The sequence below is a fragment of the Paroedura picta genome, chromosome 1, assembly GCF_049243985.1.
Source record: "Paroedura picta isolate Pp20150507F chromosome 1, Ppicta_v3.0, whole genome shotgun sequence".
Taxonomy (NCBI): Eukaryota; Metazoa; Chordata; class Lepidosauria; order Squamata; family Gekkonidae; genus Paroedura; species Paroedura picta.
Window position 1 is genome coordinate 99,785,649 of NC_135369.1, and position 13,183 is coordinate 99,798,831.

The 13,183-nt window shown below is 42.5% G+C and overlaps 1 protein-coding gene across 4 annotated transcripts in view; it reads right to left on the bottom strand.

The window, feature by feature from the left end:
- MTHFD1L (methylenetetrahydrofolate dehydrogenase (NADP+ dependent) 1 like) overlaps nt 1–13,183 on the bottom strand; it is a 188,879-nt gene that overhangs the window by 130,416 nt on the left and 45,280 nt on the right. For all 4 annotated transcript variants that reach the window (XR_013233610.1, XM_077349937.1, XM_077349954.1 and 1 more), the window contains exons 12-13: nt 1,151–1,287; nt 455–501 (exon numbers count right to left, since the gene is read on the bottom strand). Coding sequence is in view for 3 of the 4 variants with exons in the window: in XM_077349937.1 (XP_077206052.1) it covers nt 455–501; nt 1,151–1,287 (184 nt within the window). In the remaining variant the exon portion in view is untranslated. The remainder of the gene's footprint in view (nt 1–454; nt 502–1,150; nt 1,288–13,183) is intronic.

Consider the following 13,183-nt stretch of genomic DNA (forward strand, 5'->3'; position numbering starts at 1 on the left):
CTCAGTTCAATGTGATAGATTTTAGCTAATAGACCCTAAGTATGGATGCATTATGGCAACTTGGAAAAAGGATTTTTCGGGATACCCCCCAGTGTATCTGTGATTTTACTCACACCACTGATTTTAGAATCTCGCTCTCTCTCTCTATCTAACACAACAGTGTGCTAGGACTCCATATCAAAATAGGTATAAGAATCAACACTAATATACATTGGAAACAAAATAGTGAACTTTTTGTATAATCCAGCAAGGCTTTGTATAGCTTTTCTGGACAACCTTGGCCAAACGATCTCAAAATACAGGATATAAGTACTACAATTATTTAAGCAGCTGTTTAACTTGAATCCCTTAAGTAGTTTTTCAGACAAGTCCATGCTTGTCTCTATATATGTTCTTTGTTCCAATAGCACAAACTAGAATAATTTTTTTAAATGCAAGGAACGTTTTAGCTTACCTCTTCCATTGGTATAACTTGAGCATATCCACCCCCAGCTGCACCACCTACACAACAAAGGAAATGCTTCCATTAAATCAGCATAAACATTCTGCAGGAAGACATGAGCAAACAAATAGCAAATAAGAAAACCAATCAGGCATTTGGATTGTCTAGTAAAAATTATTGAGAAATTAACAAGTATAAACAGTTCAAAATGCACAAGTGTTCATAATGCTGAATACCGCTGCATTTACAATGAACATTTTGAAAAGCAGCAAACCAGGAAGGCAGAGTGGCTAGATTTTGAATCTGGAAGACAATGATCTCACCCTCATTCTGGGAGTCTTTTATTGAAAGCATTCTCTTTCAGTTTTGTATTCATTAGCTATTTATACTATGGGACTCTTCACTTAAAAATCTAATTTATTTATTTCATTTATTTGTACATTTATACCCCACTCTTCTCCAGAGGCTCAGGTGGTTAGTATTTCGTATTTTTGATCTTGATTGGCAGCTCTACAGGGTCTCAGGCCTGGAAAGGCCTTTCCCCCACCTGAGATCCTTTAACTGGACATGGCAGATACTGAACCTGGGATCTTCTGCATGCAAAACAGATGCTTTACAATGATTAAGTATCACACAGACAGTCAACAAGAAGATAACCATAGCATATATATATATATATTATAACATAAAACAGCAAGTATCAAGTACCTTTAACACCAAAGGTAGGCCCCTGTGAAGGTTGCCTCAGGCAGGCAAAGGAATTTACTTTAAGGTGGGCTGTTAGAGCTTGAACTAGACCAATGGTCACAGTGCTTTTCCCTTCCCCAAGAGGAGTTGGTGTAATCCTAAAACATGAAGTTGAAGAGAATTCAGTATATTTTCTCACGTCTAATGAAGGATATTAAAGCTGCCAAATCAAAAGTTTATAGTTACAGTTCATTGATGCTATTCTTAAATAATTAAATCCACATATATTGTGCTTGAAATAACAATTTCTCTTCTGGTAAAGCAACTGAGAAGCATGGGAAAATATCAGTTGTTTTGACAATATTTTCTGTACCATATACTGAAACCAATATAGATTTACATTTAAGACAAAGACTTCTTTAACTGCCTTGAAATCTCATTCATCAAAACACAGAAGACATATAATAAACAATCTTATCTAGTGTTCCATGGGAACCATTATTTCCTAATTGCTCCTTGCTTGAATGGGAGAAAAGAATTAAAATCTGTACAAAAGCACCATGCCTCTTGATTACCTTGCTAAAACTAAAATCACTTTATTCATGCATTATTTAGCACACCCTCCCAGCTTCTCTATATGGCAATAGCCGCATCGCTATGCTTAAACACATAACTTTGTGTGCTACCCATACATAAAGCAAAACTGTGGAAGCTATTATTTGATTTCTACTATAAACTCAGTCACATAAGCGTCTGATCAGTTTAGCCTACACTGCTGCATTAAAGCCTTTGATCTTTTGTCTCTTTCAAATTGCAAGGGACTGATAATACACTTGTAGAGCTACTGCTACTGAGGTCAATTGAAAGGAATAAGGATAGCATTTGGCTACCAGTGAAGAGTATTTTTTTCCATGTGATTGTTGGAAGGCAAAGTGGGCCATGCATTTTCCTAACTACAGAAGTGACTGCTAAACAGTAGTAGCAAGGTTTATATTTCAAATCCTATATGGTTTACATAAGGTTTACATTTCAAATTCTATTTAACCCCTGTTTTCCCTCAATTTCCCCTCAATTACCTCAATTTTGTCTAGAAAACACACACAACCATGTAGAGCACTGGTTCTCAACCTTCCTAACGCCGCAACACTTTAATACAGTTCCTCATGTTGTGGTGACCCCCAACCATAAAATTATGAAAGTGTTCTTTCACAGAAATTAAATTGAAACTGGCCAATCATGTGAAGATCCATTGTTCATGATTTATATAAACGGGTTTTCCCTCTGGGGTTTCTCAGTTCTGTTCTGCTTCTTGTCCCACCATGCCGATTTTGCTCTTTTCCGCTGCTCTAGACAGACTAACACTCTATCTCAATCTACCCCCCAAAGCTGTTGTGTGGATGGCGCCCCCCCCCCAAGCTGCTCACCCTGCCACAACCCCTGTGAAAGGGTCGTTTGACCCCCAAAGGGGTCCCAACCCTCAGGCTGAGAACCACTGATGTAGAGGCACATATTTCTAAAAGTGCTTAATATTCTTAATAATTCTCATATATTGACAAAAGAAATCAAAGCACCAAAGTAAATCCTGCTAATATCCTCATAAAGCAACAGATAGCACACTCCAGAATTACCTTGATTAGTAACAATAACAAAGTGAAGCAGAATCGGAACTGCCTTCCTGAATTTTTCTGATAGTGTTCAGATTTGAAAGTCTAAATGCACATACTTGATGGCACCGTATCTGAGGTGTCAAAATCCTAAATATCATTTTGAATTCTGACCAAGTAAGGTCAGAATTCTAATAAAATGGAAGTAGGCTTCAATTTACTGGACTTCAGGTAATCTCTTATGAAGTAAAAAGAAAAACAGTCAGGCCAATTCAACACAGGCAGAAAAGGCCAAGCGGATGCTCATATGGAAGCGGGGCATGACGCAGCCGTCGGACTGCCACAGATCAGGCCTGCCACAGATCAGGCTCTCATATGCCATGGGCTAAGGAAATGTGGGAGAATCCACATTTCCTTAGCTCACTGCAGCAGGCCTGTGTGGATGGGAAGAGCTGGGCCTTCCAGGCCCAGCTCCTCACTACCCTATGGAGGCAGGGAGGGGGCAAACAATTCCCTGGCCGGCTCTGTGGCACTGTGAAGCGCCGTGAGGTAGACTGAGGCTTTTATATTTATTTTGCAGGAAGGTGAACACAACCCCAACTTCCTGCAAAATAACCACCCCCTGCATGGTGGAACCTGTTTGCCGCTGCTGTGTTTCTCAGGGGGACATGGAAAACTATAGTTTCACAGTATGGCACTGGTGGCAGCCTGGTGTGGTTGCTGCCATGTAGAATCGGCCTCAATTAAATATTATTTTACTTACTAGCTTCAAAGCCCATTCCTAAGAATGGGCCCTGAAAGGGTCCCCTCCCCTGGCCAGGCAGCTGAAGGTGGCTTTGGGCCACAGCTCGTAGCCAAATCAAGTGGGGCAGACGGGGGCTGGGCAACTCATTAGCAGGCCCAAGACAGAGCTCCCTAGCAGACAGTCAGCAGGCCCAGCCTAGCAGCCCAGGAGGCCCTCGTTAGCAAGCCCTCCACCACGACCCTTTGCCCAGGGCTCTCTCCCCTTACCTGCTGCTGGCTCCAGGCACTGAGGCCTCTGAGAGCAAAGAGGCTAGAGACCAGGGCTGAAGGGCAGGGGTTGCAGGGGCAGTGCCAATCAGGCCCTATTCCAACTTGGACAGCTGGACACGTCCCACCCCCTAGGCTGTTTCAGAAATATATAGAGGAACAACAATGGATAAGGATATCCTTCTAAATCTAACTTAATGTGTTAAGTAACACAACACATCTGATATTCAGTTTATGACCAGAAATGTACAATCTAAATTGAATGCACGTTTTAGAAAGATGAGAGTGTCCAATATTCAACTGTCATAATTCTGTAGACTTGAAGCATTCATATGTACATTTCTGGTAGGAGGGAGAAAACTTTCAGTAAGAAGTCAAAGGTCCTTGCAAATATTCAAGAATAAGTTGCAAATGAGAGAGCAAGAACTATTTTCAAAGCATTTGTATATGTTTATTTTAATTTCCGTTTGTGACCCCTGTGGTAATTGCCCTAAGTCCCATGAATCAACCTGCTGATCAGATTTAGATCAGCATTCAAAGCCCTCGTCTATGAGCTAATACTTTGTGAAGGTAGCTGAGTGGAAACCAGAAGATTATTTTTCAATGATGACATCTCAGCTGTAAAGATTTACCTGGCTCCCATTCTTTTGTTTTAGTCCCCCAGTAATAATGTTTCTTCTCTTGGACTTTTTGCTCATGTTGATGTTTCTGTAAACAATCTTTGATTAACTTGTTTGACTGTTGAAGTACTATTCTTGTGTTTAACTGACCTCCTGATAGAATTTATATCTATCTAGTTTTATCAATATACAAATAGATGACTCCAAAGGAACCCACTGCTTTGGCTTTCCAATACCCCAGGGTTTCTCCATATCTAAGCAGTGGTCTCTCTCTCATAGTAGAAACAGGAAAGGCTGCCAGAGGAAAGAAGCAGTCTTGTCTCCCATGTCAGTCCCTCCAAGGTTCAGCACCATGAGAAATTCATCTGTCCTTTTCCTTGGGAGGTTACCCACTGGAGGGAGATAGTTGAAGTTAAGTAATGGGCTTACCAGAATAATCTACAGCACAGTGATTAGAATGGAGGACTGTGATTTGGAAGATGAAAGTTCAAATCTTCATTCTACTCTTAAGTTCACTGTGTGACCCTGGGCCAGTTATACTCTCTCAGCTCCTTGGAGGAAGAGTGGGATAAAAATGTACTATAGCAACAAAACTTGAAAGAAATAGAGAGGAGGAAGAGAAAAATTTAAAAATGTGTCCCTTTGTTGCATTTCCTTTCTCTTGTTGTAGTGGGATGCAGAAGAAAGCAAGCCTAATGGACAGAAGGGGGAAAAGAACCTTGTGTCTGTATTTTGCCTTGCCAGGACTCCAAGGTAATATGATATACATGGACAGGCTGCATATGGGGGTGAAGATCATAATTCACTGCAGACCTCTGAATTTCCCCAAATATACAGAAACATCTCTCTCGTCATGCCCGACCACCCTATGCTATTTTTATTATCTGACTGGGACCAACCACAATGGTTTCTACAGTGGATGTTTTAAATGGTTTTAAGGTATTTTAGTGTTTATTATTTTGTTATGATTATAAAGTAAAACCCCAAACCAAAAAAGTGCTAAGAGGCAACAACTGGGGAAGGCCTTAGCCTCTGTGCCCCTGTGCAGGCCCTGCCGAGTAACTACTGGACCGCTTTGTAAGACAGAAATGGAGCACTATAAGGACCACTAGTCTGGTCCAGAAGGATTTTAAAAATGTCTTTATTTATTTATTTAATTTATATACCACCCTCCCTTTCAGCTCAGGACAGTTTATATTAGAACTCTCATAAATGATACATACAGTAAACAACTTGGCTTAAATATATAACAACTTTAATGAAAACTTGCTTTGAATAAAACAACTTATAATTTAACATTCAATATTCAGTGTTCAACATCTGTTTTTTTATTGTACTGTGGCTCCATTTTTCTACTGTGGGTACAGTTGACAGTGGGAGGGGCTCCTGGGCTCTGGTTGATGGCTTGTCTCACTTGTCTTGGCTGAATGCTTGGTGAAAGGACTTTTTTTTTACAGGCCCTGCAGAATTGCGTTAGCTTTGGCAGAGCCCTGATGTCAGCTGGCAGCTCATTCCACCAGGTGGGGGCCAAGATTGAGAAAGCCCTGGCTCTGGTCAATGACAAGCGTGCTTCCCTGGGGCCAGGGATCACCAGTTTGTTTGGTATTGGTAGAGCGCAGTGCTCTTTGGAGGGGGGGGGCACAGGTAGAGAGGTAGTTTCTCAAATACTCAGGATCTAGGCCATGTATGGCCTTGAAGGTGATTACCAGAACCTTAAGCCTGATCTGGTAGCCAGTGTAGCTGTTGGATTAGGGGCTGGATGTGGGCCCTCCAAAGTGTTCCTGTAAGGACCCTAGCTACTGCATTCAGCACCAGTTGAAGTTTCCAGATAAGGGTAGGCCTGTGTACAGCGAGTTGCAGAAATCAAGCCTAGAGGTGACCGTTGCCTGGTTCACTGTGGTTAGGTGTTCTGGGGCCAGGTATGGCACTAGTAGCTTAGCTAGGTGTAAGTGGAAGAATGTTAGTTATGCTACTCTGGTGACCTGCTCCTCTATGGAAAGGGAGGTGTCAAAGGCCAAACTCAGGTTCCTGGCTGAGCATGCAATTGACAGTTGCACCCCACCCAGGTCAGGCAGTTGCACTTTCTCGCCTGGGCCTTTCCTACCAAATGACAGCACCACCATCTTTCAAGGATTAAGCTTCAGACTGCTCTGAGCCAGCTCTCCACTGCTTCCAGACATCTAGCGAATGGGTCTGGGATTGAGTCAGGGTGGACGTCCATCATGAGGAAAAGCTGGGTATCACGGGCGTATTGATAGCACCCCTATTCTAACCTCCATATCAGCTGGGCAAGAGGGCGCATAAAGATATTAAATAAGATCTGCAAGTGAACTCCTTCTTGAGGTACCCCACATGAGACTTGCCAGCAACGTGACTGGTTCTCTCCTATTGCTACCCTCTGTCCATGACTCCGAAGAAATATCAACCACTGAAGGGCTGTTCCTCATATCCTGGTGTCAGCGAGGTACCAAACTAGTAGCTCATGATCTACTGTGTCAAACACTGCTGAGAAGTCTAGTAATATTAGCAGTGCTTGACCCCCCTTGGTCCAGCTGGTGGCAGAGGTTGTCCATCAGGGTGACCAGTGTTGTCTCAACCCCATGGCCTAACTGGGCTGGATCTAGGACTGAAGCTTCCTCCAGGAATGCTGTCAGTTGGTCCGTGGTAGTTCTTTCCATTACTTTCCCTAGAAATGGTAAGTATGAGACAGGACGGTAGTTGGCAGCCTCCCGTGGTTCCAGGGATGGTTTCTTCAGCAGAGGCTGGACCACTGCCTCCTTCAGCCCCTCCAGGAATTCTATGGTTGAGAGGGAGAGGTTCCCAATACATACAGCATCAGAGCACCATCTTCCATTCAGTACACATAGATAACATGTTGGGCATCAAAAACTTGAGAACAGAACGTTTGTAAAGCTTTGTCTGATATAAAATTTATTCTCATGATTTGAATGTGTTCCTTCTTTGAATCCCTACATGTCTGGTTAAATCCATCCATCCATCCATCCATCCATCCATCCATCCATCCATCCATCCACCCACCCCACCCCATCCCACCCCATCCCATCCCATCCCATCCCATCCCATCCCATCCCATTCATACTTCACTTTTCTTCATATGGGGACCAAAGATATGGGGACCAGAATCCCAAAATACATGCTCCCTTTCTCCTCACAACAACCCGTGAATTAGGTTACACCACGAGTGCATACTTGGCCCAAAGTCACCCAGCAATCTTCCATAGCAGAGTGGGGATTTGAGCCTGCTTCTCTCAGATCCTAGTCCAATACTTTAACCATTATACCACAGTGGTCAGAATGAAAAAAATCCTTACATTCATATGTCAAGTTAAAATATGATTATCAATTAAGAATCCTCCCCCCCACCCCAAAAGATTTCAAAAGCATTCACTTGGGGTGCCTCTTTTATCAGCCAGAGAAAAATGGAGCTTAAAAAACCTAAGCCAAAACAAGATTACATTTTCATTCATATCACTCCCACTCAATTTCAAATGAAAACGCTTGCCAAAATTGGCTCTACTTAACTATTTAAATCTGTGATACTTCAGAACTTGCAATGAAATAAGTAGTTTATTTAAGGTATGTGACATTAAGGATTACATTTTCATTCCAGGGTACATACAAGCGTTCATGCATATGCTAGCCAAAAGGGGTAACTCCTATAGCATGACCTCCTGAAGACATAAGCTAGAAATCCACCTCTAATTAGAAACATCTTTCCCTCAGCTACAGAAACTAAGCAAAAGGTCCAGCTGTTACTTTGTATGTTGCAATCGCTCTTGGTAAAGGATATGGTCTGAGATATTTGTTGCAGATTTTGTTGTCTAAAAAAAATGATGCTTTGTTCTGCCGTTGCCATAAAGCAACAGGCCCTGCCTCCCCCCTGGGACATTTGCTCTCAAGCTGTGGGATACAAGTTCCCAAAGACGTTAAGGCAAGGGAACCAAGAAAGTGACAACATTGTTTCATGTTCCACCCAGAACTAAGGAGAGTGATGGATTTATTTATTTGTTTATATTTGTCCGTATTGACCGCCACTGCAGGACCCTGCCGGCTCATGGTGGTTTACAGTAAGATTATAAAACCCACATAAAAGCACAAATTCAATACTGGCAGCAAAAACAAAATCCCATCTACATCCTCCCCCTCCACCTGTACCTACCTGACAGCAACCCCACACCATCGCCCCGGGGGGGGGGGGGAGGACTCCTGCCCAGATGTCCAGCATGTGGGTCCATACAGGGAGGAACCTGATCTTCCTAGCCTGGCCTCAACCAAAAGCCTCATGGAAGAGCTCCATCTTACAGGCCCTGCAGAACTGTACTAGCTCTATCAGGGTCCTCAGGTCTTCTGCGAGCTCATTTCACCAGGTTGGACAGAAAAGGCCCTGGTCCTGGTTGAGGCCAGGCATACCTCCCAGGAGCAGGGAACAACCCACAGATTCAAACCCGTGGAGTGAAGGGCACTGAGGGAGGCATAAGGAGACAAGCGGCCCCACAGATATGCAGGGCCCACGCCACAAATGGTCTTGAAGGTAAGAACCCAAACCTTAAGCCTGATCCGGAAGTTGATAACCAATGCAATCTCAATGATATTATCAAAATTCAAACTCAGAACAGAATGGAATTAGGAGCTATGGAGATATCATGGATATCTGAGTACCAAGAACCAAAACAGAATTAATTAATACTCAAATTAAATTATATCTGCAGTTCAAAATCACCATCTTACAGAAAACAGGAGAGTTTAATCAAGCAAAGTGTTTAATTTTTGCCTAGGGACAGTGATCATTATCTCAAGTCTGCTCTTCAGAGGTAAGGAGGGCAGCCACAAGATTCAGCACTTTTTCACAGTTGGTCTCCCAGAAGTGTTGCCAATTTCCACTTGGGAAATTCCTAGTGCTTTGAGAGTAGTATCTGGGGAGGAGAATGAGCTCTGTAGGGATGTGCTGCTATAGAGTTCACCATTCAAAGTTGCTATTTCCACCCAGGGATCAGATCTTTGCAATCTGGAGATCAATCATGAGTACTGAGAAGTCCCATTTTTCAATGTTTTACACCCAAAAAATGGGTCCACTAGGGTCTCTGAGTGCTTCAAATTTCTTAACATATCCCACATGTTGATGCCTGATACCACTACAAATTCATACTCTAATCCAGTGGTCCCCAACCTTTTTATCACCGGGGACCGGTCAACGCTTGACAATTTTACTGAGGCCCTGGGGGGGGGGGTAGTCTTTTGCCAAGGGATGTTGCCACCTGAGCCCCTGCTCCACTTGCTGTTTCTGTGTCAGGAGGGAAGAGCTGGCACGCCTACTCCCAACTTAAACTGCCTCCTGTCTCTGTTCCCTCAGTGCTTCTCAAGCCTGCCTGTTAACATGGGTGGTGATGTCACTTCTGATGATGGCACTTCAAGGGGGCGCGGCCAGCTAACATAACTTCCAGGGCTCCTTGAATCCTAACAAATTATTTCAGTGGCTCCTCCATGGTCAAAAGGTTGAAAAGGGCTGCTCTGATCATACAAGTGTGTTGCAATGTGATGTGACTATTCAAAGAAAACTGGAATTTGAAAGTTTTCCAGAAACTTTTCCAATGCAATATGATCTGATTTAGCTCTATTGTGTTGAAATAGTTATTGCTACTGAATTTTTAGTTTGGAAATAAGGGATGGAACTACACCACACCCTTGCTTATTGTCTGCGGGAAAAACACAAGGAACATTATAGATTGATCATAATGGCCTACAGTGATAATAAACAAGCTGTGGTACTTTATGGAAAGTCTATAATTGTGCCAGGAAACTAGTGATCTTTTGATATAAGAGAAATGGAGCATTATAAACAAGCCAATATAAGGGCATTCTGAATCTAATGGGACACTTCAAAGATAGCATAAATAATAAAGAATGCTTATATTAATGGGTATTAAGTTGAATTCTTTTCAGGGTTCCTTTGGGTCAAAAACCAAGGCTTCATTCCAAAATTTCTAAAAATGTACAAAGGAGCTAAGTTTAGCAGCTACTGTCCCACAGTTTATATTTTTAATGTCCTAAAAATATTCTACATTTGCCCCACCTCTTTCTCTTTTAAACTGAAACAAGGAGGAATACATTAACTGGGAAAATATTTATGAAGCATGGTTTCTTCCACCACATACTAGAATCATATGCTGTTTATTATATTTTTTTTACTGTGCCCTATCCCATGGGCCCAAATGGGCTTACAAAAAAACTTTTCAGCATCTGCTTCTGGCCCACAAGCGAATAATTTCCCCTATATTTTGCAGTGGTAGAGGCATTAGCATATGGGATATGACCACTAACAAGAGCATGTTAAGAGCCTGGGTGTGCCAGTTGATTGAAAAATGGTGTAATGGCCAAGAATAACTTCTATCAGCTGCACCAGATTCACCAACTTCCACCTTTCTTAGACTTAGCTGATCCATGCCTTAGAAACACTGCCCTTGAAGACAACCCAGAAAATCCAACTAGCTCAGAACAGTTGAATTATGAATATGGGTAGGAAAAAAGGAATAGCTTTTGAATAGAGTCCTAAGGCTATTTTTTAGGTGATGTTATTTACCTCCATGCCATGAAAAGTTTCTGCTGCCCATTTCCACAAGTTAAACCTCTGATAAAGGACAAGACAATGTTTTCCAGGCTTGCTGGCAATCTTAGTCTTCTCCACTCCCTAGATGGTCCTCAGGCTGCTGATACTCCCCCCCCCCTCACTTAACAGAGTATGTGCCTTCTCTATTGTAGCTCCCATCTAGTGGAATGGCCTTCTTGAGGAAGTGTAGGGGGGCACCAGCTAGATGTCTAAAAAGGTAAAGGTATCCCCTGTGCAAGCACCGGGTCATGTCTGACCCTTGGGGTGACGCCCTCTAGCGTTTTCATGGCAGACTCAATACCAGTGCCTCAATACCAGGTTTGCCAGTGCCTTCCCCAGTCATTACCATTTACCCCCCAGCAGCAATCTGGGTACTCATTTTACCGACCTCGGAAGGATGGAAGGCTGAGTCAACCTTGAGCCGGCTGCTGGGATCAAACTCCCAACCTCATGGGCAGACAGCTTCAGACAGCATGCCGCTGCCTTACCACTCTGCGCCACAAGAGGCTCATAAGCTAGATGTTTACACAAACTTAAAATATGCCCCAAGTTTTCTGAAAAGTTTGAAATCTTTAAAAAATATACCCCAAAAGTTAGTAAGATTGTCTAATTGGAACAAATTGGTGATCCCTGACCCAAAGGAGGTACATCTGGTCTCAACCTGGGCCAGGGCCTTTCCAGTCCTGGCCCCAACCTGGTGGAATGTGCTCCTGAAAAAGCCAAGATAGAGCTCTCCTGCCAGGCATTTGATTGAGGCCAAAGAACACCAAGATGACTTTGATCAACAGTGATCAACATGTAGAACTCCCTCTACATGGGCAAAGATCAGACCAAGGGTATGGCCAGCCTGATGGGTGGGATTGGCAACAAAATGCAAGAACACCAGTGTCACCATGGCAGACACCAGGTCTGAGCCAAGTCCTGGGGGCACGAGTCCCCTCAGTAGCTTTTGCTAGGTAACACATCCTTCAAGCCTTGGCTTCAGTCATTAAAAGCGAAGGGGCACAACATTATCCAGAGCTTCTTTGGCCTTTAACAGGAACTAATCGGGGTAAAGTCTGGGAGTAAACACTTGATGACTTGCATCTAGGCCTAGCTGCCTTCTGCTGTTCAATGAGGGCTTTCAAGGAAGGGCAAGAAGAAATAGTTGAGGAAAGGAAAATTATTTGACCCAAGTCCTTTTGGGTCTCCCACTTGTTCACATGTATTTAGAGATGATCACAGAAAACAACCACATAATCATAGCTTTGCTACAATCTGCACCTTTTATTTCCCCCAGTCTCCTGTATACAGAAAATGCAGAAGACCATGCCACAAGCTAAACACACTTCAAACTCCATTCTTTTATGCTCTTTTTTGTTAGATGATGCATTGAAAGCTAGTCAACACCAAGATATGTGGCGCGGTTGGTGTGGGCGAAGCACTGGAAGGCGACCGAGACCCCAACTATTTCTACATGGCTAGACAAACTAGCGGACTTAGCAAAAATGGCAAGACTCACTAACATGGTGAATAAGAAACCATTCAAAAGAAAGAATATGACGAATAGTGGAGCGATTACCTGGACTTTCTTAAGAAAGACAGCAGTAACTGCTAGGCTAGGACTAATATGCAATGGGAACTGACTACATATTTCTTGAGATAATATCAGACATTGTATAGACAATGTATAGACTATGATATAATAACTACCAATCAGCTGGTCGCCTTCTTTTTTCTCTTTCACTTTTCTGTACTTTATATAATAACAATAAACAATAAAATTAAAAAAAACATTTTAACATTAAAACATTTAAACAATACAAAAAAAACACCAAGATATGTGAAATTTAAAAAATCAATTCATTTTAATAGAAAAGTTAAGTGTGCACTTAATTCCGTGTTGCTGAAATCAATCGAATTTAAGTGTTTAAGTGTTCCCCTAAGTCCACTGACTTCAATGGTTGCTGAAAGGTGAAAATCTTTGGATTGTACTTTTGGCTGGTTTTGCTATATATGAATTTCTCATACCCAGCATGATAAAATTAAGGACACACAAAACCTTATTGATTGTATCACCCCTGCTTATGGTATCATGCAGTAGTATGGTACCTTATTGATTGTATCACCCCTGCTTATGGTATCATGCATGTAGTAGATGGGCATTAACCATCAAAGCAGAGGAAGTGCATTCAGTGAAATAATGAACCAGAAG